We start from the raw sequence: 22,491 nt of genomic DNA, 5'->3' as shown, positions 1-22,491 counted from the left end.
CAGAGTGACCTGTCAAACACACACAGAAGAAAGTGAGGTTCTGTTGTGTGTGTGTGTGTGACGTCTGTATGTGCGCGCTGAGAGTCGGCTATATGCTCGCTGTGGGCTCTTCACATCGGCCTGCTGAGTTTGCTCGTCCCTTTGTCACGTCTGAGCTGCTGCTGCTACCATCAGCAGAAACACACACACACACACACACATACACACACAGAAACAGACATATATGGCTCCTCTGTCTGACTTCCTGAGCTGAACAAATCCACTTTGATCAGGAATGTGCTCTCAAACATATTTTTGTTGTGAAGATATTTGGAATATATTCACATGTCTCTCTCTCTCTCTGTCTCTCTTTCTCTCTCTCTCTCTGTTGTGGACACAATAAGGACATAACATGCGCATATGAGCTCACGCACACATATACACAAAAATAGACACACAAATACATACACACACACACACACACACACACACACAATCTGGGCAATGTGCTGACCACAGTAAGCCATTCCTAAATGTTTATTGTTCGGTGCAGCTAGAGGGGAGAGGAGAGTGCATGCACACTCAGTTCTGTACCCACCAGTTGCTCTTTATTCCTTAACAACATAACGGAAAGCACTGTAAAATACTGTATAACACACTTTTTAATTCAGATGTTTGGAATAATTGAAATAAGTAGAGGAAACAATTTTAAAATAGCTCCAAAACTGTTTGTGTTAAAACAAATGTGTGCGTGCTTTGCTTGATGGGAGGAACAGAATGAATCAAGAAAGACTTTGGGTTTCTCTTTTTTTCAACACAGCTGCCACATTATTTTCCCCAGTGTAATAATAATCCATTCAAGCTGTCAATTACAGCTCTTCAGTTGATGCCAAAGTGCCGCCGGTCCTGCCAACATGGCCTTTCAGACGGTGCCACTGACTCCTACTAACCTTCACTGTTGATTTATTCACTTGTTCTAGTTTCCCAAAAATAGCAACAGGTACTTTCATTCACAACTCACATTAAACCACGAAGTGAAAACAGGACAAGCGCAGCAGGCATGTGAAAGATTATACCTCTGTACACCCACCAGACTCTCATGATAGACTGCTGCCATTTGCATTTAAACCCTGCCAGCTTTATGATCAATAAAACAGCCTGATTAAATTGCCACCACAGTTACCGTCTCACTACTTTAAATCCGGCATTAATGTCATGTATCCAGTTTGCCCAGCCGTCATGACACTTGGTATTCAAGTTTCAGTTTTCAGATGAGTCAACACCAGGGCAGAGACCAATCGATTTGAGTCCTGACAAACAAAATGGTCATGACTGATACATATGCTGCACATGTATTAATATGTAGAGAGGCAAACTCCCTCCATACAATGTAATAATTGGAATAATTCAAAGAAGATATGACTTTGATTGTCTAGTCATTAGTTGGTATAGTGTGTGTCTTGATTTGGGGAGGGGGCAAATTGTTCCAAGGGTGCTTGGAAAGTGTCCTTGGAAGAATTTACCAATAAAATAAATACATAAAAAATTTAAATAAATAAAAATGTAAAAAATACTATTTATTTATTTATACTAACATTAATAGGACAACAAAATGCAATAAATCTATACAAACATAATGTTTTTCATTGTCTGAAAACATGCTGTGATCCTTTTGACAGTCTGACACCAGCTTGAATCCTGTAATCACTTCTTGTGTATTTACTTTCAAAACAAGTCAAAGTAGCAAAATACAATAAGTGCAGTATCACACAGACCAGTTTGATAATAGATCTACACACTGGTGGAGAAAGCCACACAGTTACTTATATATATTTTTCCCAAACATATAGATTTACCACAGAGGCATAGGCAACGCAGTATGGCCGTGTGCCCTCTTTGTGTTTGCATGAATCACTGAGTGTGTGTTAACCCCTGTGTAGCTCACACAACAAAACAATGGAGTCAAAAGCAAAGTGCTGACATGAGTCCAGGCGTGCCTGCCCCCCGGCCCCCCGACACCAGTGGGTGTATATATACCCCCATACACACCATCTCTGCAGACCCTTCAGTGGAACACTGCGACACACAGCTCACCAGTTTGGGTAGGTCAAGCGAGTTAAAAATACAGTACAGTCTCCCAATCTATGTACATGACGTAGTAAGGGTCTCTAATGCAATATATCAGCTATCAACAGGAAGTCTTAATTGGTCAAAGGGAGGACAGAATAGCTTGTTCATTACCTTTTCATTTAAGAACAGCAGGTTTATACAAATGAAGAAAAGGAAATCGGAGGCTTCAGGTTATAGGCTTATGTTAGAAAAAAAGCCTTGGAGAAAGATGAAAGGTCACCCAGAGCAGCTGACAGAATAAAGAATAGAATAAGATGGTGTAAAACTATTACACAATATTGTTTTTGAGCATTTTCCTCCATCCCTGCCCTGACTCTGTGTGTATTTCCTCACAGGTATAACTGAAAAAGACAACAAAATGGCTCAGACAAACATGCCCATGGGCCCTTGGAAGGTAAGCGTACTGCGGACATGCTTAACACTACATTACCCATGGCACAGTGGTGTTTACCTTGTTATGTTGTATGTTTTCGGGGCAGACTCTTCATTCACCCTTTTGTGTTTTACAGATCACTGTGTACGATCAGGAGTACTTCCAGGGCAGGCGTATGGAGTTCACTGCCTGTTGCCAGAACATCATGGAGTGTGGGATGGAAAACATTCGCTCCCTGAAGGTCGAGTGTGGCGCGTATGTATCCAGGAGTCTTTATTTCACTTTTGGAAAGGCTAACACTATTTAAAATCTAAACTGGAGAAGCTTGTCTTTATGAGAAACATGAATAGTGTATTGATTTTGTGTTCCCTTGGTTTCTGACTTTATTATTTTTGCTTGCTGCTCACAGCTGGGTGGGCTATGAGCACTCCAGCTTCTGCGGCCAGCAGTTTGTCCTGGAGAAGGGAGACTACCCCCGCTTTGAGGCCTACAGTGGCAGCAACTCCTACCGCATTGAGAGGATGATCTCCTTCAGGCCCATCTGTTGTGCTGTGCGTTTAATATACAACCCAACAAGAGTTTATCACTTTAAGCTGAGTTTCATCTCAGATTGTGCTTTAAGTCCTGTTTTCCTCCTTTGTACAGAACCACAAGGAGTCCCGTATGACCATCTTCGAGATGGAGAACATGATGGGTCGTCAGTTCGAGCTGTGTGATGACTACCCCTCCCTGCAGGCCATGGGCTGGATGAACAACGAGGTTGGATCCATGCACATTCAGAGTGGAGCGTAAGTCCATCGTCCTGTTTGACATACACCAAAACTTTACACACCTTTCGCTGGTGCAAGATATCGGCTACAAACACACACTGGCTGCATAAACAACACAAGAATCCGCTTTTAAGTGTATGTGCTTAATTATCATGTTCTTATTTACTCTTGCAGCTTTGTGTGCTACCAGTACCCTGGATACCGTGGCCACCAGTACATCATGGAGTGTGACTGCCATGGAGGAGAGTACAAGTGTTACCGCGAGTTTGGCTCCCACTCCCAGACTCCCCAGATTCAGTCCATCAGGAGGATCCAGCACTAAGCGGGGAGACACTTCCTTTTACACTTCCTTATCCCCTCCTCCTCCTCCTCTCCCTCCTCCTGCTTTTCCATCCCTCCTTCTCTCCCCACCCCCATCCTCCATCTCCACGGCTCTGTGGGTTCAGCTAGTCTACGCAGGATCCTGAGCTGGAGTTCAGGTGCTTACTGGTGTCTGTTGTTTACAGCACTTTTTTTAAAAAAGAAACATTACAAAAGAAAGGAAGGATGTAAGAAAGACAGGAAATAGGAACAAGAGAATAGAGAGAAAAAGCTGTGTGTGAAAGAGAGGCCTCATCTGGTGAGGTTGGCTGCAGAACGGTTCTCTTTTTCATCTCCACCACTGATGGCATCATCATCATCATCATCGTCATTGTCTTGTACATCAACACAATCACCAGTCTTGCTGTTACTGTGATATCCCTGACTGCCTATGTTCAAGACGATGAATAAAGAGAATGAGCAAAGAAACAGAAAGATTCACAATACGAGTGACATGTACCTCAATCACATTTGTGTCTGTCCTTTCTTGGCTGATATTCTGACACCACCATGAGCAGCAAACAGCTCAGTATGAATCAACCTCTTTAAGCCCCAGTAACCTTTCATGGGTTTATCCAAATCCACAGAATCTAGTTATAATTAAAATTCAAAGTAAACCAGCTGAACAAGCTTAAAACTGATAAATAGCTTAGCCAGTTGCGTTCAAGTGTCTGCAGTTTCCCAAAGCTAGGTTTTAATGGGAAATAAGCTGAGATGAATGAACAAACTAAAAGTAAAAAATTAAAATGAGTCTTGTTGTGTTTTGATGCTGCTTAATAGGTCCACTCCACAAAAAGAAATGTTCTTCTTTACTCCACTTACTTTATGTAACAGCTACAGTCGCTTTACGGTTTAAGATTTCACATTAAAAGCATATGATGAACCTATAAAATGCATTGTTAATGATTAACTATTAGAGCATGTGATGTTGTTCAACACATTCAACACAGTTTATCCATTTTTCAATCATAAAGCACTAAGCCCATTAGGTCCCTGCTATCGTGTTTCCCATTTTAACCCTGTGGATGATAATGAGTAGATTTCCTTCGAAGTCGTTATTTGGTTCAGTCAGCGGTACGGGTGTTACACCTGCCCCCTCTAGAGGACGCTTTGAGTCCATTGAAAATTGCGACAGTTGTTTCTTCTTGACGGCACATGATGACATGTCAACAACAAATATGGCAACCAGCAGCAACTATTGGGAAGGTAATTCGTGCCACGGCGTTTAATTCAAAACAGCTACTTGTACATCTCTTATTGTTCTTCGCCGAGTTAGGTCAAGCGCATTAAGCAAGATCCGTAAGACGTTAATAAACTTTATATCCACGAGAAGACGATACTTTTAGCATGGCTCGTTCTTTGGCTAACCTCTTAGCTTGTTAGCCGCTAACGTCGAACTTGAAAAGTTAGCAGTTGTCAGTTATTACCTGCCTGTTTGCAGAAATAACTGATAAAAGCACCACCAGTCATAGTTTCTCTCTAACGAAGGTCTAGCATCATCACCAGTAAACCAGATGGAATGTGATGTGATTGTTGTGATCCATTTTCTAGCCTTTTAAATTGTGAATAAAAGAAAAAAACTCTCAAAAGCGAGAGTCTCCATTTAGCTACAACATCTTAGCTCAAATAGTATATTTAATGTTTGGCCAAATACTCCTCATGAGCCAACGTCTGTTTTACCATCTTCAAGCCATGTTATGCTTTACTAGTATATCTTATTCTAGCGCCAAATGGCAAAAGTGCAAGCTTGAAGCCACATCTCGGCCAGTTCAACCAGCTGTGTGGGTTGTCTTTCCTCTTTACGTCAGATATGGAATCCATCCGTGTTCGTCTTGGGACTGTTTGTCCTGAATGTTTCTCTTTTTCCGCACTCAGATTTGCGTAAACAGGCCAGACAGTTGGAGAATGAGCTGGACCTGAAGCTGGTCTCCTTCAGTAAGCTGTGCACCAGCTACAGCAGCAGCAGCAGCAGCAGCAGGGACCAGCGGACACGAGAAAGCAGGTCAGCAGCAACGTGGATGTACTCAGTGTACAGTGCATGAGCTCATCTGGCTTACACTTCATCTGAAAACGCATTATTACCTTTGCTGATAGATGATAAACACAGTTTTGTTTTTCACGTTGCTATTGAATAATTGCTGTTACACAGTATTTGAATAAAATGGTATTCTGTGGGGGTTTTTTCAATAGTTGCCCAGCAATGAGGCAACAGAATATCATGACCACAGTGTTAAGCAGTTTGAACTCCAGCCAGCTCTGTTACGACATTTTCATTTTATTTATTTTGTTTTTTATTTTTATTTATTTATTTTGGTGTTGAAATTTCACTTTTCCTGATCAATTGTATGGCACACTTATTATTTTTTGTCTGGCATTCCCTTGCATTATTTATAGTTTGAATAGTATGTTAAGCACATTATATAGTATATAGTTGTGTACTTGAGAGCAAAGTCTAACCGGAGTCAAATTCCTTGTTTGTATACACAAACTTTGCCAATAAAGCTGATTCTGATTCTGATTCTGAATGAAAACAACTGCTTGGACTTGCTTGGACTTGCTTGACCTTGTACGTAAGCATCCCTTTGCTTTCATTCTTAAAACAGGTCGGATTCTGTTGGCTCGTCTCAAGACAATATGCTCGTGGCTATGACTGCTGAGCTGGAGCAGTTATTGGCCAATGTAAGTCAAAGATCATGCCTATATGATAGCCAGTAACTGTAGCTGAATGGGTTTACGGTTCCTTTCCAACATTTTGATGCCAGTGACCACAAAAATACCCCCCAGAGGTCCTGTGTCTCTTCACCACCTGGCAGCACAAGGGGGGCCTACAAAATATTAAGCAGGTGGTTTTAATGTGTTGGCTGATCAGTGTAAATTATAATTGTACATTAAATGAAATTAATATTTTCTGATCTTTCTTTTTACAGCTTTCCACAGTCAATGACAAAATGGCAGAATACACAAACACGCCTGGAGCTTCATCATATAACGCAGCTTTGATGCACACCTTACAGAGACACAGGGACATTTTACAGGTGCATACGATTACTTTACTTTCTTGTAAGACTTGTATTACTTATGCTGTTTGCTGTTTGAGTCTTTTTAAATGTTTTCTTCCGTATTTTGAAGAAGAAACATCTGTGCATTCACATTCTGTCAGTATCTCTGAGCCTTGCTGACTTTGATTTTCTAATATTTTGTCCTGTAGGACTATACCCATGAATTCCACAAAACCAAAAGCAACTTCTTGAGCCTGCGTGAGAGAGAGGACCTGCTAGGCTCTGTTCACAGAGACATTGAGTAAGCATGTTTATACATCTCTTGACAAATAAAGACATTGCATATTTTTAGCAAATGCAGCATTATCTTCTTACAGTTTTCTCAAATTACCAAGATATTGTACTTTGTGTCTCTGTTTCGATGTGTGTAAGTAATGACTACCGATGAAACACTGACAGTGCAAAACACAGATACCAGAGTCCTCTCAAAATCTAAGAAATTTGATCATATAACACCTGCCCTGATGTCTTTGCCTTGGCTCTCATTTGCATTATGTTGTCACAGTCAGTCTTCCTTTCCTTTGCTGTGTACCATTTTATACCATTTCTTCTCTCTGTCCCTTCTTTTCCCTTTGCTTCCTCCACTTTGTCCTCCTCCTCTGTGGACCTTTGCTATGTTATCCTTAACCAGGAGGAGGCAGAAATTTCCAGTTTGTTGCTGAATTCACCCACCCTTTGATAATTTCCATTCCTTCAATCATGTTTCATCCTCTAGTAAGAAGCACCTCCTCTTCTCTTATTAGCCAGTCTCTCTCTCTCTCTCTCTCTCTCTCGCTCTCTCTCAGTGTTTGTATCTCTCTCTTTCTCTGGGGATATCTCTCCTAAGTGCCTTCTACAGTAAATCAAACCGCAAGGCTTTCATTCAGCCAAAGCTGAGGGATAGTGGTTACATCTGGCCATGCCCAATACAGAGAAATGTTTTACCAAGGGAAGAGATAGAGAGCAAGACAGGCAGACAGAAAAGAAAGAGGAAGACCTTGTCCTGATTGGATATTTGGTGATTACAAAAATGATGGGAGTTGATGTAATTATTCTCATAGAGATGAGAGATGTGGAGGAGCAGCAGAAGAGGTAATAGTTGATGAATTGATGACAAGTCCAAACAGCGATGGTGTAAATAAGAGATGGTGTACAGAGTTGTGGGTTAAGCAGAGCTAATCACTTAAAAGCCTTAACGCAGGAAGTACATAATCAGCATCCAGGCATCAGTTAATAGGAGGCAGCCAAATACTCCTTTCAGACCGAAGCAAAGATTGGAGAAAAACTTTGATAGCGACTTCTTCCGTTAGTCAGTTGCAAAGCTGCTTAAGCATAATTATGGTGGGTGTGGTGTTGCTTAAGGTTTTTTATGAAGCAAAACAGAGTGAAGAAGTTAAACTACCTACCAACAAACAGCCAGAGCTCATAGGGAATTCATATATACTTGTACGAAAAGACATGTTATTTTTCTGTTATTGATAAAATCAATAAAATCTAGTATGACAAATTATTTGATTAATTTCTCTGTATTTATGACTTACTGCAAACATGGAAACTATACAACTATCACACCTCTGCAGAGACCCAGGCCCTGTTAACACATTGGCCATGTCCATTGGTGGGATGCTTGTGAGGGAACATGTCCTGGGCCCATCACCAAGGCACAAACAAACATCCACACCTCCACACACTGTATGTAAATACAGTGAAAGTGCAGGTCTTGTCCTTTCCCTGCTTACCTCTGCTCAGCCTGAGTGTTTAGTTGTGTGTAGCTCACACGGACATGCCCGCATGTCCACATCTAAATGTTGGTTGTCAACATGAAACATGTTTGTGTTGCCCTCAGAATGAATTGTAATAACTTGCCTTGACTTGTCATTTCGTGCCCTCATCAGGTCAGAATTTCAGTTTGTCCTCAGCTGTGCATTGTGTTCAGTGCTCCCACATTTCCTGTCGTGATCTCTGCCATCTCAAATGCTGTCTCTCAAATAAAGGCAAAAAATGACAAAAGTGTTTCCTTTGCTGTAGCCTGTTACTATTTGTCAGACCATTTACCCTTCATTTAATCTTTCTCTCTCTTGTATTTTCTTACTCAGGTCCTACAAGAGCAGCTCAGGAGTGAATAACAGACGAACTGAGCTCTTCCTGAAGGAACACGAACATCTCAGAAAGTAAGTCTTTTTAAAAACAACTTAGCACATACAAGCACTGGAATAGAACAGCAGGAGATTTGTATTAGTGTTGTAGCCAAATGGCTAAGGTCTGTGTATGAAATTCCTCCCTGTTTGCTATGTAGTGCACCCTGTTTACTGTTTGCTATGAGTGTGAAGATTATGTTGTGTGATTTGTTATCTGAGTCCATTATGACGATGACTCCCCTGGGATCAGCGTGTGGCACATAGAGAACCAGCAGACTGACAGTAATTTACATGAAATGGTCTACCTGCCAAGCTTGTAATAGTTTCGAAATTTCAGTTAGTTTCAATCTTAGTTTTAACTTTTATGTTACATTTTAATTTGGTTTCATTTTGTCAGAAAGGTTTATTTTTTTGGCTATTTGGTTTTACAGTAATTTTACTTTGTTTTTGTTTGGGTGAGGTGTAGTGTGTCAGAAGTGTTTAGTTACATGTACGAAACATGAATCTGATATGTATTATTGTGATGTGAAATACAAGAGAAAGAGGTCGATGAAGACAGAAAGATTGTGAGTGAATGGTCATCATAAACTGATGTAATAACACAAACATGTACGCACATTAGCATATTGAACATTGTGATATGTGACCAGTAAGTCTGATCTTCCTCCTTACATCAGCTGATGTCACTACAGTTCCCTGAACCAACTAATCCTGTTGTTTCCAACAGCAACAATATTGACGATAGCAATGTTAAACCCGGCTGTGATTCATCCTGTTGAAATGCCAGGTCTGTGAGAGACTGAAAACAGTTAATCACGCTCAGATATGTACTAATGACCTCTGAATATCTGGATATGAGTAATATATCAAATATAAACCACCCACATTTTCCAGCCATATGAGAAATATAACCCAAGCCTCACAGTGTGGGCCTTCCTCCTTTAGATGCATCCTCGTTTGCTCCAGAATCATGAATGTTGCTGATGTCGCCCAGACTAACATTTTCTTCGGTATCACCTGCAGAGGAGTAGACATCAGAGAGGACAATGGGAAAGTTGCACAACACTTAATCGTATAATGAAATCAAAAATTCTTATGCATCAAAATGTGTTAATAATCATTGTGTAACTTAACCTTGTGTAAGTGTTGCCCTCTGAATGGAAACAAATCTGTGGGTGCCTAGAGATTCCTACCCCTAAAAAGTGGTGATCCGACTCCTTTGTGAAGCCGCATAAGAAGGAAAGCAGTTTCATGTAGAAGGGTAGTAATTAAATAAGGAAAAGAGAAGGAACGTAAGGCAGAAGCTGCCTCGCCAGCTCGTGAAGAAAAGGGAGAGAAAGCAGAGGACAGCAGCAGATAGATGGTGGGAGAGGTGGACGAATAGGAGGAAGTATCAAGCGCAGTATTGATTTTTGGTCTCCAGTGGAGTCTGCCAGGATGCACGCAGCTGCCCTTATATGCTTTAGACTGAATGCTTCATTTTTCTGTCCGTCGCTTATCTCAGCAGCCAGCAGCAGCTGATGTAAAGCCCGTCTGTGTGCGTTCATGCTCAGTGTCGTCCATTTAAGTCTGTGTTTTGCACATAAAACAAATAACACACAGATCAGTTTACCGTCTTGGAATTTATATGTCTGTGTGTTCAGAGCACTTATAGAGACTATTGGCCTCTGCTACAATGGGGTCACATTTGACCAATCAGATCCCCCAAAATTCTCCATTAACCAGCACTTTACACTGTCTCGCAGGAATCACAGGAAGTGCTCCTTTTATGACCCAAAGAGCTGTGCGGTTTCACAGCACGAGCGTTCCCCGTATGCGGCACATTTTAGTTTGAAATTATATCAGAAGGTAAAAATGATGAGTGCTGAATGATTGGCTAAATGTCTGAGTAAACGATTTAAATCGTGTTCATCTTTGACTTTTCTTTTTCCCGCTTTTTTATTCACAGCTCAGATAGTCTTATTGACAATGCAATAAGGTAAGCTTTATTGCACCGTTCACTTTCCTCCTCTCTCCTTTTACTGTCACTCACTCAACTCAGTCTCTCTTTCTCACACACACACACACACCATAAGCAAACACAGCTGATTCGAGTCTTTTGAAAACATTCAAACCAACTTAATGTGATGCTCTGAAGACAGATAAATATGTGTCTTTTCCTGCCACTAATCCCTGCTGGTTTTTCTCCCTCCAGTATTGCCATGGCTACCAAAGAGAACATCACATTTCAACGTGGGATGTTGAAGTCCATTCAAACCAGGGTCACAACTTTGGCCAGTATCCTTTTATCATTTTAATCATTTGTTCTTCATCTTCACGTTGTCCCTGTTAGAATTTTAAAATGTCAGGTTTATCATGTACGGTGTATTTGAGCGTATTTGTCTCGGCTGTGCCGAACCGAGCACAGCACATGTGGACAAGGAGCAGGATAACACAGCCTCACTCACAGCGAAAGCTGGTCTGACAGACAGTCGACTGCACCATTAGGCTCCATTTATTCTTTTCCCTGGTTGCGTTACGGGCCCTGCTGATGTGTTTTCCCTGCTGCTTTCTGTCTCTTACTCACTGCAAGGAAAAACTCTTCTTAATTATTTTCCTTCACCACACTTCCCCGCCCCTCAGATCGTTTCCCTGCCATCAACAGCCTCATCCAAAAAATCAATTTGCGGAAGAGGCGGGACTCTTTAATTCTAGGCGGAGTGATTGGCATCTGCACCATACTCCTGTTGCTCTACACTTTCCACTGATGCACTCGTTACTTTTTCGAAGAACAGAAAATATTCACTTTTTTTATGTTTTCATGTGTTCTTTTCTTCTATTGTAATTTACTAAATTAAGGAAAAAAACAAATCACATTTTTAAAAAGTCTTAACGGAAAGTGAAAGGGCTTATTTATTTTCTGAATTCTGACATTTATATATTGCTGCTCCGGTCCTGTTGTAATTTTAACTCTTTATAATGCTATAAAGTAATATTTGACTGGGATTGCTTACGGTTGTTGACATAACTTTTTTATAAAGTATTGGCGGTGCCTGATAAAATAAAGGTGATGAGCTCACTTTCAAGTTCGTCATGCTCATTCAAGTTTATTTCAGACATGCAGAGCTATGGCACAGTAAACCAGTCATACAGTATAAATGTATAAACATCAACATCAGAGTGCCAAGAACAGTGCATACAGGGAGAACAACCCCATTCATATGTTGCAGTATACTGTAAAACCTAATGAGGTGCAGAGATCCAGGCAGGTCACAAGACTCCCCAACAGGAATCTGCTCACTTTATCATAGTAGCACGCAAAGCGGGATATCACAATACAACTGCAGCAGGGCATTGACGTGATAAACGTACAAGAGTTTTTTGTTGTTTTTTTTTAACTTCATGTAAACACTTCGTGGAATCATTTTATACATCTTCTCACAACCACAGCAGTCCCGTGCTGATAAAACAGATAGAGAAACAGGGCAGGCAGTGGCGTCGTTACAGACTAGAGGTGCACTGATGCTTTTTGTTTTTCTCTTATTTTTTTCCACTATTAATTTTATTTTATTCCTTAGTTTTTAGGACATCCTCATGTCTAATGGTGCCATGCCATTTTTTTAATAAGCAGAATGTAGTGCAGTTATGTGTGTGTCAGGCAGGTGTGTGTGTGTGTGAGCTTCAATGCACCGCTAGTTAAGAATGTGCTCTTTGATGGTCCAGAGCTACATCTGTGTGCAGCCTTCATTTTCCTTCCTTTGGTTCCTGAGTTTGTGAGTTTGTGGGGTTGTTGGGCCAGTGAAAGAGAAACGGCCTGCCACTTCTTTACTTTTTCTTTCTTTGTCCGTTGCAGAAAAAGCAGTAAGTTGTATTTTAGAGTCTCTCCAGCTTGTTTTCAACTCATATTTTGTGCTTTTTTCATCTTCGTAACATTAGTTTTCCCTCCACACTCTCTCTCTCTCTCGTCTGTGCAAATCTGAGATCAGGGGAAGTTAAAGGAGACTCCTTCCATCCCTCAGTTCACTGCTGGATCTTTGAGAGACAGAGAAAAGAGAAATTAAGATGTACAGCTTTGCAGTTAGCCCTGTGAGTGCGTTTGTTTTATGTCTTTTTTCCATACCTATTGTTAACACTATGAAGATGATGACAGCCACACCCAGCACCATTGCCAGGCAGCTGAGCAGCATAGACAGACGCCCGTACTTCCTTGCTGCTTCAATATCTCCTGTAAGGAGAACACTCTTGGACTAATGGGAAAGGGAGGGGAAGGAGGGGATCAACAATGAATTATTTAAATCCAGCAGAGGTACCAAAGCACCTGTAGTGTTTGAAAAGACTAGGCTTATATCTGTACTTCTAATACACTCAAGCGTTTGAAGCAGACCGCAATGATAATCTACAATGTGGCAAAGTTAAAGCTGTAAATAAACGCAACTCACCACATGTGCATACCACAAGGCGCAGATGTTGAACGGTGGGGCGGGGCAGAAACAGGACAGCACAGCGAGCCAGAGGTAACTCGGGGGTGCGGACCCGGGCGGCACCGGGGAGGGCAGCGGGCCCAGGCTGAGCCTGGACGAGGACTTGGGTGGGGTCGCCAACTGCCCGGTGGAGCCAGACTTTAGCGGTGATCTGTGTCCGTTCTGGTCCGCGTCCAGGGAGCGGACGCTCCCTCTGATCGTGAGGGAGAAGGAGTCGGACGGTTTGATGTTACTCTGCCCGGTTTTCTCGGTGTTGGCGGTGCTCAGGAGCTTCTCTGTGTCCTGGAAGTCTGTGGGATTGGAAACTTCCCTGTTGCCGAGACCGCTTTTTCCATAGGCAGCGTCAGTGTTGATGGCCATCACTGAAAGATGAGAAATCTCCAAGTCTGATTCTCTGTGTGAGTGCGCCGCTTTGCTTTGGATAGAGATGCTGAAGAGTCTTCCTTCAGATGTTCTCCATTGGGGGACATTAGATTAAATATTATAAATTCAGAGAGCCTAATACTTTCAAGGCAACCTAATTAATTAAGCAGTCTAACTCCATCAAAATGTCTTATTGATGAGCAAGATGTTATTGATGTCTGAGTCCTTCTCGCGTTTAGTTGGCGGTGAGCATCCGGATGCACGCCTTGCCTTATAGCCCCCCCATACACACACACTCACACACTCACTCTCTCTCTCTCACTCACCCCTGTAGTGAGGTATTACCGCACCGTTACATCTCCACGGTACATCCCCAGTAGCGGAGGCCTACTCATGCACCGGGCGAGGCGTGTGACAGTGCAAAAATAACAATTAAACCTCTGCCGAGGTGAACACGCGCGGTGCGTAAAAGCTTTCCATTTACGCACGGGGCCATCAGCTGGATCAGCATGACAGAAAAGTGGAGAGGGCGGAAGGTGGACACTGTGAACCGCAAGCCTCTCAAAGCATGCACGCCCTGCTGATTCAGGTTCTTCTGTAAAGTCATATTCTGCCGTATCACAGCGCCTAACAGGATCCTCACTGTCTGTCTCACGTTTGCAAGCCTCACAAAGTGCACCATTAAACTTTCTCGCCCCTTAAACTTTAATGACACAAAAGGCAAGACTAGTAGTTAAAATTATTGAGTTGAATTAATCTCAATAGGGTATATCCTACAATAAAACGTCTGATACTTCATTTTGCTGATAATCTGACTTACTCCAGCACTGCGCATCAGATAGTACTACAGCATGACGGGTGCTCATGCAGTGATCGTCAGCTACAACTAAAATAAATTTGTGTTGTAGTTTCCTTGAACGCTTAGTGAGTTTTGCAAACGTCCAGGTTAATATTCGTAGTAAAACAAAAATGGGCCGTATGATGAACGAACTGGCTATCGGTTATAAATAACAGGTGGATGTGGACACAGCGATGATATTCAGTTCAATAATAAAACAAAAACTTTACTTATCCCCAGGTGACAAACAGCGGATGCAAACTCTCAATCTCACTGGATGAATCAGGAAACTTGTTTTTAGAGTTAAATGTTATCCTTTGAGATTTTTCCCCACTTTCATCACGTAACGCACTACAGCAACTGCTACTACGCCCTCGGCAGCTGTTTTAACTTCAGTTTTGCAGTTATTATTGTGCCATCTAGTGGTGATTTACGGGAAACTGCACCACCACTTCACTGAATTGCACCCGTCTGTCCTTGTAGTTTCCTAATAATCAGTATAAAAAATATATATTCATGCTGATTTCTCTTAGCAGTACAGAGTAATAAAACTTAATCAAACCTGTAAAGTAAACTACTATCAGTCTTACCAGTCAAAATTACAAGCATTTCATTTGACAAATATGGTGAGTGTGATGTTTTGTAAATTGTTTCGCCAGTTAAACCAGTACAGCTCACAGTGATATTGTTAACCTGCTGCTGAAACAAAGTGTATAAACTGAATGAATACTGGTCAGTTACAAACATTATTTGACCTTCATTATCTCAGTACTCCACTCATGTTGATCATGTTGTGACTTCAGCAGTGAACATGCTGTGAAAGTTTGTCGTTTGTGAAGGACTCTAGAAGAACAGACATTAAATATTTTGTTGGCACTCTGACATCCAACTGGATTCATACATACAGTCCTGACTAAATGTAAGCTTTTTGACTTGTTCATGTGTTGAGTAGCCTACCAGAGAACAAAGGCCATTAGAAAATGAAAAGATAATTTTAATTTACTTTCATCCTCCTTGTTCACCTTTAATGGGATTACCTTGGACACATTTTTCATGGGCCTCTATGTGTGTGTGTGTGTGTGTGTATAGTTACCTCTAGCAAAGAGAGCCTTCACTGTTGGTATGTGTTTTATAGCCCAAGGTGTGCAGTTTTGTCAGTAAACGGTAAACCTTAAAGTTCAGAAAACATTTTGTTCTTTATTGTGAGAAGACACATCATAGACAAAATTAAGGCAGGTTTGTGTGAGGAAAAATACAACATGTGCCACAAAATAGACATTTTGTATTGCCCAGGGTGAAATGTACATTATATGTTATTAGCGTGAGAATATAAATAAAACCTGACAAGCTCAAATCTAATAAGTTTTTAGAGTCCAGTCTGAATACTGAGCGTGTGAAAAACCACTTCCCACCCCCCTGCTTCCTCTTCTTGAGTCATCCGGGGCAGGGCTGACCAGAGCAGTTCTTCAGCTGGCAGCTTTAGCATGTGTACAGGAACATAAAGCTTGCCAGTGAAGAACCGCTGTGTGTCAGCCAATCGGGGCCAAGGGTGAGGGAGAGCTGGGAGTCAGCCAGCGAGCGTGAGAGTTCGGACCAGACGGCCTGCAGTGAGCGACAGCCCGCTGGAGCAGATTTTGTCTCCTTCTCCTTCCTTCACATGCTTTAGGTGTTCCTGCACAAATGAGAAGAAAAGATGGTTTGACTTCCCCTCAAAACTCCCGGCTCCAGTAGCGTGGGTATGACTTTGGCCTGCAGCCAGTCACACACGTACAGTAAGTGGGTGCAGTCGAGCCACAGTGTGTGTGTGTGTGTGTGTGATCAGCTGTGAGTAAGTGGGTGAAATGAGCTGATATGCAAGACTGACTGGGGAACTGCACACAAGATCATGCGTCAGATTACCAGGAGGGATACATGCATCAGCAGCCCAGCGCTGCCTCTGCACGTTACACTGTGCCAGCAAGAGATTCTTAGATATTCTTAGTTATGATGCACAAAATCATAGACCGGCCTCGAGGAAAAAAAAAAAAAAAAAAAAGACAAAACACTTTTTGTCAGTTACCTTGGTTACAAAGCATGAACAAGAGGCGATGAAGAGGAGTAGACATGAAGCAGAGATGTTGGAATCCTTTCAGAAGTCCACAGAAAACTATTTGTTTTTGAAGTCTTCATTAAGGAGAGAAAATATGTAGCTACACCTGATCTATAGATCATCTAGCCCCAATCTGCCTAAATAAAGCTTCACAGCCTGATTTTTTCCTGTTTGTTTTATTAATTACTTTCCCTTTTTCTGAAGGATTTGCCAACCCAGACCTTAAGGTATTGATATTTTTAGAGCAAATGTAGAGAAACAAGTAATAGCTCCCTGTTAACTGCATGTAAAAATATGCAAATCCAGCATGCAAAGTGAGGTTAAACCTGCTGAAAATGTGAAAACAAACTACTTGAAGAGAAACACACGTGAACACTAAAGTATGTCTGCTTTTCTTGCCTTCAAAGAATGTAATCCTGTGGTGATCTTGAGATATTGAGGACATGCTCCACTTCTCTGGTTGACGATGAGTAACACATGCTGTACATTCCTGCAGTAAAGAGAACCAGAATAATCTCAGGTATTAGAGTGTCTAGTAGCCTGTAGTCTGTGCACAGCAGGGGTGGGAGGGGGTCAAGTCACAATGAACAGGACTTATGAAACTTTTTACAGACTCCGCCGTGGGATGGGGGGGATCATGTTGTCTCACACTTAGTTCGGATTTTCCTTCAGGATCAAAATACACAGATTGTACATGGAAAAACACTAAAATTTTCTTCCACCTCTGGACAAATTTATCTACATGACAAATTACCTTTTTTTTTTTCAAAGTGTGTGAGTCAGCACGCAGAGGCCCTGTAGAGGCCTGTTCCAACTTGTGACTGATGTACACTGAAAAAGTACCCATGTTCAAATACACCACTCCTTTTTAACCACTAAACGAAATGTGCCAGTGCTGTGCCAGCTTTGCACTTGTTGCCCGCTAAAATGAATGTATCATAAATCTTCTGGTGTGGTGACTTTTTAGTAGTGATGAAACTGATTACCAGACCCCAAAATGGCAGCTCTCTGGTGGTAATAATTCCAATACTTGCTCTGTTTCACATTTTTGCTGCTTTGCAATGCTGATACAGCTCACATCCACACCCCATCCTTATCTTTTCATAAAGTTTGCTTATGAAACACTGACTGGCACTACAACTTGGCTGGCGTAGCGAGCTGCTTAGTGACGGCTGCTCACCCACTTGAGGTACGGCAAAAAAAGTTTCTCTCCTCCTGGTTTGCTTCCACATTGTATGACCCCCTGCACATGTATTAGTGTCGTGGACTCCACATCAAGAATGCCACAGACACAAAATGGCTTTCCTAGACTCTAAAGTTTTAAAAATATGCAAATTCATAATAAATTATCTTCTGTGCTACTCAAAGTACAACATCACTCTTAAAGATAACTTTTGTGGGAGAGAAAGGATTTTTTGGACTACAGAGAATTTTTAACTGCTGCAGTACTGCTGTTGGCCACCAGGAAACAAAACTAGTGGCATGTTCCAATGCCCATACTGACATACTACCATATTATTTAGCACTGCAGAAAATGACTTAGTATGTCCAGATACATCGTATGTCAAATGCAGTCTGCCAAAACTGACACAATGACCAACTGCATCCGGTGTTATTTTGCAGCATGGGCAATCAAGAGAGCACACACAGATGTGTGTAATTAATACAATTACATCTGGACTGTGTATGAGCAGATGTATGAGCAACGGGGCCAAAGTCTAAGTCACAATATTATCAATAAGTAGCACATTCCACATGTATGAATACATGCAGCAGTGTATACTCTGAAAGGGCAGCTGCAGTATGATCCAAAAGTAAAAAAGATAAATGCATTTTTAAATGCATGCTGTCAGTCTACAGCCATGCTAGTACCTCTGTGAAGCTGTTCTTGAGCTAAATGCTAATGATAGCATGCTAACATGCTAATGTTAAGCAGGTATAATAGGGTTCACACGTGCGAATTCAGGGTATTAGCATCACCTGTTGAGCCAAAACTCGCATCAAAGTCCAGCAAAGTTAAACTCCACATGAAGGGAAGATGCGAAATTGCTCATGGGCTTCTCTAATTCTCCACCGTGTTCACCATTTTAGTTTAGTGTAGCATGCTGCTCCACATTTGCTAAGTAGTGCTCAACGCAAAGTGAAAGCTGAGGCTGCTGAGAAGGTCACTGGTTTTGTAGGTATTTGGTCATAAAACAAAGTGTTTTTCCCCAGATGATGGCGGCAGGTAAAAAGTTCAGAAATCACCAAAGTTATTATGGTTCATCTCGAGGGGTCATGGACTTGATACCAAATTTCAAGGCAATTCATCCAACAGTTGTTGAGATATTACAGGCCGGACCAAAGTGGTGAACTGACGGACTGACATTCCCGTCCCTAGAGGGACACCACCGGCACGACGAAAAAAAATCAAAGTGAACCACCACCGTCCCCCAAGGTCCCCACAGGCCTGCAATCGTGCCAGAGGAGGTCTGAATGGAGTCAGGGAGCAGGACGTACAGTACAGGACCTTGAGCCACACACAGTGCCACTGACGGCCATGACGGGCGACTACGGCTGCAACAACCTCAAACTGAAACTGAATTAGTTATTTGTTCCATAGTGTGACAGTCCCTCCACAAACAGTGACTCTGTATCTTCATGTTCACAATGATGGGCAGTGTTGACTGCTTTGCTGTGTCTGTCTTTCCCATATCTCTTCTTCTTCTTCTTCTTGGTCTTTCCTGACTTGTCTGTCCTCTCCACCCTCTTTCTTGGTCAGATCAGACTGTCCTGCATTCCTGGCATTCCAGCTGCGTATGTTAGAAATTCCATCCAGCTGCTGTGGGCTCGCACAGTCTCTCCTTCTTTTCCATCCCCTTCTCTATCTGCTCGTCTACATCTGGTCTGCACACGACCGACGAGGACAGACGTGGCTTCGCTGTCAGGATCGCCCTCACCTCCGCTCCGCATTTCCCCTTCTTTTGGCTCATGCCTCGCCCTCGTCTTCGTTTGCTTTCTGTCGCGGCCTTATCCGAGCAAGGGAGTCAGACAGAGCCACATGACAGCCAGTGTGGAAGGCCTTGAGACAGGCGTTTATACATGTGGCAACAGTGTAAAAAGAGATAACACACAGCCTAATACACAAAAGACTGAGCTTATCTGGGACTCTGGACGTGCATTCTCTGCCACGGCAGGGAGGGTAAGAAAGAGGAAAGACACACTGGAGTTGAATGGGCAGGATGTGCGTGCCAGAGAGAAATAGCTATGATGGTGTGTAAACAGGAGGGTGTGAATGCCGCATGTTCAATGCAAGGAGGAATTACTGGCACTTTTAACTCTTTGGCAGACTGTCTTATCGAGCTTTAGCTGCAAGTGCAAGAGCCGAGCTTGAATTTATTTACCCACGGAGCTTAAAATTGTGTACGACGGAAAAGATAAAATAATTTTTTAAAAAAAAACAACAACAAACAAACATGAGATGCAAACGGGTACAAACAGCACACTTCAGATGAAGATAGAGACAGACATTACATGGGGAGCACGACGGAGAGACAAACCTCTCTCCATACTACGAGCCCACTCATTTGTCCCTTTCATGTTCTTGGTTGTGGTTCTGTAAGATACCTCAAAAACCGTCTGCAATGAAACTATACGGGAAAAACATATGAAGAATTGCAGAACTGTCGCATGAAACTGCAGGCGTTCGTGCTGCTGCTACAGCTCTGCGAAGGGAAACAACGCAATAATTGAATGTTACATTACATACGTCCATTCAGGTGCATTCCTCGGCTGTGGGAGTGGCCCAGTGGGAGAGTGTTTACTGCCCCAGATTGTAGTCTGTAATATAGACTGATCATTTTAGACTGGGAATGGGGACAAAGACAAGGAAAAGGGCGGTGGCTTTGGCAACATGCTGATCATAGTGCAGAGAGCCTCTCCTTATGCTCTGCCGCTCGCTGCTTGCTGGACTTTAAAGGCTATCTGACTTTAACCCCCGAGATCGCTGCAAACAAAGGGGTTCAGGTTGTCTTGCTTTCTAAGAGGAACAGCTGAATGCCATTCTGAATTCATGACATCCTGGGAGATGGTAATGTGCTGCATGAGGGCTGTAAGCCTGTCCTCAGGCAGTCTGTGCCATTTTGTTTGAAAGAACTGGATCTTTTTTTCCTAAATGAACCTACATAACACATCCCTTCTTGCCCCATCCTCCCCTGACAAGGCACGCAATAGGAATGAAGGGTGTAACCCAAGTTGAGCAAGATGGCTTCACTTCTGCAAATGTAGGCAATAAAAGAGCACTGGGGAGGCTTCTTAGTTTTGCTTGGATGCAGAGCAAATAACGCACGTAGACGAGATGAGTTGCTTTTTAACTGACACCCTGTCATTGCCATGTGATCCTCATTGACGGGGTGGCTTATGTCACGCTCCGGGGTTGCAATGGCACAAATGCAGCTCGTGACACAGCCTATTGCGCATTCCTACCGGTGCACTGAACTCTGGCTGTACAATTATGTAAGACAGGCTCCATCGATGTAACATACACTACAGTAAGCCCCCACCCCCTACAACAACTCATCCCAGAGGGGGAAAAAAAAACTACTTATACATCACTTTGCTTTTGAAATGTTCTGTACTGATGTGAAAGGTGCTAAAGGATTGTTTATAAGAGCTGGAGAGACTTGAGAGCTCAAAGCTAAAGCGAGAGGCCTAAATATTTTGCTATGTCGCCTGCTTTTAAAATCTGTTAGCCATCCTTACAAACGTCTACAGCAATATTGTTGTGTTTATAAACTTACATTTGATTTTAAGAGCCAGATGACTGCTGGTGTCACTGCATTTCTGAGGAATGACTCGCCCCCAGTTATCTTCCTGATTTTCACCTATCCCCTACTTGAGCACAGGCTTTTTCCTTGGCCTGTTATGAACTCAGCAGTTTTTAAAAGGCTCTATGAGTGCTGACACTTCTTGACAAGTTTGGATTACGTAAATGCAGAGGCCTGAGCACAAGTTTCATGGTTTTATAAATGCGGCAGTCATGACTCACGATGGATTTAAATAGAATGTAAAGACAAATCTGTAAATCTTTTAGCACCGATTACATGACGTCTGTGTGCCTTTGCTGGCTTTCCGGTTCCTTCCTGTAAACATTTGGACACAATTCTGACTTTTCAGCACATTTCAAGCAGCCCCTTTAGCTGTTACCAGCCTTTGTAAAATAACTGCATATGCATGTTTCACTTCTAGTCAAGCCTCTGCCGGCACTTACACAGTGTCAATAATCTAAATGTTGATTAAATGTCTGCAGAAGCTGCGAGGTTGTAGTCAGATTTCTAGGGTGCCCATAATTCTAATCAGTTGCCCTGTCAGTGGGCCCGGCCGGACGATATGATCTAAATGACACATACAGGCCTTCAGCCAGAACTCCTTTAACATCAAATCTACATCCTCGACAATCTGACGACGCCAAAAGGTGCAGACACGAGAAATCAAACCCGCGGAGGGTTTTTGTTTTTCCTTTTACTTAAATAAAGTCGAGTTGAGGACGGTTTCCCAGGTTGCCGTTTCCACGTAAACTGGGTCATTAAGCCGCCACGGGCTAAATCAGACTGACAGGAACAAGCCATTTAGCCAGCAGAAACGCACAGACAGCCTCACAGCCAGTAATACGCCCCACCTTGACCACCGGCTGGGTCGCTCCTGCGCGACCAACACATCTGAACGGGTCCAGCGGAGTTCAGGCTGCCTCGCCCACCTCTCGGCGGAGTCCTGGACCTTCAGCAGGGTGTGTCGTTGTCTGTGTATTTGTTTCACATCCGCGATATAAAACGTTTTGACAGCACGTATCTGCTGCTGAGTCTACTTCTCAGCGCAGCGGCAGCAGCAGCAGGAGGACGCAGCGCAGGACTTCAGCCCCTTTTACACAACTCCGGCCCCACTCCCCTCTCCCTCCTTCTCCCTCCTTCTCCCTCTC

The 22,491-nt window shown here is 42.6% G+C and overlaps 3 protein-coding genes across 7 annotated transcripts; 2 read left to right on the top strand and 1 right to left on the bottom strand.

The window, feature by feature from the left end:
- Positions 1–966: 966 nt before the first annotated feature.
- On the top strand, positions 967–3,574 carry LOC124070748 (beta-crystallin A1-like). 2 transcript variants are annotated; one of them, XM_046410940.1, is made up of 6 exons: positions 967–979; positions 2,445–2,503; positions 2,619–2,737; positions 2,892–3,033; positions 3,128–3,270; positions 3,427–3,574. In XM_046410940.1, the coding sequence occupies exons 2-6, from the start codon at positions 2,468–2,470 to the stop codon at positions 3,572–3,574; spliced, it is 588 nt and encodes a 195-aa protein (XP_046266896.1). In that variant the 5' UTR covers positions 967–979; positions 2,445–2,467. The 2 variants fall into 2 exon arrangements, with proteins under 2 accessions (XP_046266896.1, XP_046266895.1); XM_046410939.1 differs by lacking the exons at positions 967–979; positions 2,445–2,503 and having other exon boundaries at positions 2,548–2,737.
- A 1,097-nt stretch (positions 3,575–4,671) lies between these two features.
- Positions 4,672–11,853, top strand: LOC124070736 (Golgi SNAP receptor complex member 1-like). Of its 3 annotated transcripts, XR_006845236.1 has the most exons (11): positions 4,763–4,818; positions 5,337–5,393; positions 5,488–5,614; positions 6,216–6,291; positions 6,540–6,647; positions 6,821–6,912; positions 8,747–8,821; positions 10,534–10,636; positions 10,737–10,766; positions 10,983–11,065; positions 11,411–11,429. XR_006845236.1 is itself a non-coding variant. In XM_046410918.1 (10 exons), the coding sequence occupies exons 1-10, from the start codon at positions 4,776–4,778 to the stop codon at positions 11,533–11,535; spliced, it is 816 nt and encodes a 271-aa protein (XP_046266874.1). In that variant the 5' UTR covers positions 4,767–4,775; the 3' UTR covers positions 11,536–11,853. The 3 variants fall into 3 exon arrangements, 2 of the variants coding, with proteins under 2 accessions (XP_046266875.1, XP_046266874.1); XM_046410918.1 differs by lacking the exon at positions 10,534–10,636 and having other exon boundaries at positions 4,767–4,818; positions 11,411–11,853; XM_046410919.1 differs by lacking the exons at positions 5,337–5,393; positions 10,534–10,636 and having other exon boundaries at positions 4,672–4,818; positions 11,411–11,853.
- Positions 11,854–11,859: 6 nt separating this feature from the next.
- LOC124070737 (trafficking regulator of GLUT4 1-like) lies at positions 11,860–22,491 on the bottom strand. 2 transcript variants are annotated; one of them, XM_046410921.1, is made up of 4 exons: positions 22,195–22,491; positions 13,207–16,121; positions 12,888–13,014; positions 11,860–12,799 (listed from the first exon to the last, which is right to left on the bottom strand). In XM_046410921.1, exons 2-4 carry the CDS (start codon positions 13,606–13,608, stop codon positions 12,783–12,785), a joined length of 546 nt encoding a protein of 181 aa, XP_046266877.1. In that variant the 5' UTR covers positions 13,609–16,121; positions 22,195–22,491; the 3' UTR covers positions 11,860–12,782. The 2 variants fall into 2 exon arrangements, with proteins under 2 accessions (XP_046266877.1, XP_046266876.1); XM_046410920.1 differs by having other exon boundaries at positions 11,860–13,014.

The sequence above is a fragment of the Scatophagus argus genome, chromosome 14, assembly GCF_020382885.2.
Source record: "Scatophagus argus isolate fScaArg1 chromosome 14, fScaArg1.pri, whole genome shotgun sequence".
NCBI classification, from domain to species: domain Eukaryota; kingdom Metazoa; phylum Chordata; class Actinopteri; family Scatophagidae; genus Scatophagus; species Scatophagus argus.
Note: the sequence above shows the minus strand (reverse complement) of the source record. Positions and strands in the feature narration are given on the sequence as shown.

What these genes read in the sequence shown, in the direction of transcription:
- LOC124070736 (XM_046410918.1), top strand. Translation starts at nt 4,776, where the DNA reads ATGTCAACAACAAATATGGCAACCAGCAGCAACTATTGGGAAG. An exon ending in GACACAGGGACATTTTACAG is followed by an intron (nt 6,648 to 6,820) that starts GTGCATACGATT and finishes TTTGTCCTGTAG; the next exon opens with GACTATACCCATGAATTCCA. An exon ending in GAACACGAACATCTCAGAAA is followed by an intron (nt 8,822 to 10,736) that starts GTAAGTCTTTTT and finishes TTTTATTCACAG; the next exon opens with CTCAGATAGTCTTATTGACA.
- LOC124070737 (XM_046410920.1), bottom strand. Translation starts at nt 13,608, where the DNA reads ATGGCCATCAACACTGACGCTGCCTATGGAAAAAGCGGTCTCGGCAAC. An exon ending in CCTTGTGGTATGCACATGTG is followed by an intron (nt 13,015 to 13,206) that starts GTGAGTTGCGTT and finishes CTTTCCCATTAG; the next exon opens with TCCAAGAGTGTTCTCCTTAC.
- LOC124070748 (XM_046410939.1), top strand. Translation starts at nt 2,574, where the DNA reads ATGTTTTCGGGGCAGACTCTTCATTCACCCTTTTGTGTTTTACAGATC. An exon ending in CTGAAGGTCGAGTGTGGCGC is followed by an intron (nt 2,738 to 2,891) that starts GTATGTATCCAG and finishes TGCTGCTCACAG; the next exon opens with CTGGGTGGGCTATGAGCACT. An exon ending in ATGCACATTCAGAGTGGAGC is followed by an intron (nt 3,271 to 3,426) that starts GTAAGTCCATCG and finishes TTACTCTTGCAG; the next exon opens with CTTTGTGTGCTACCAGTACC.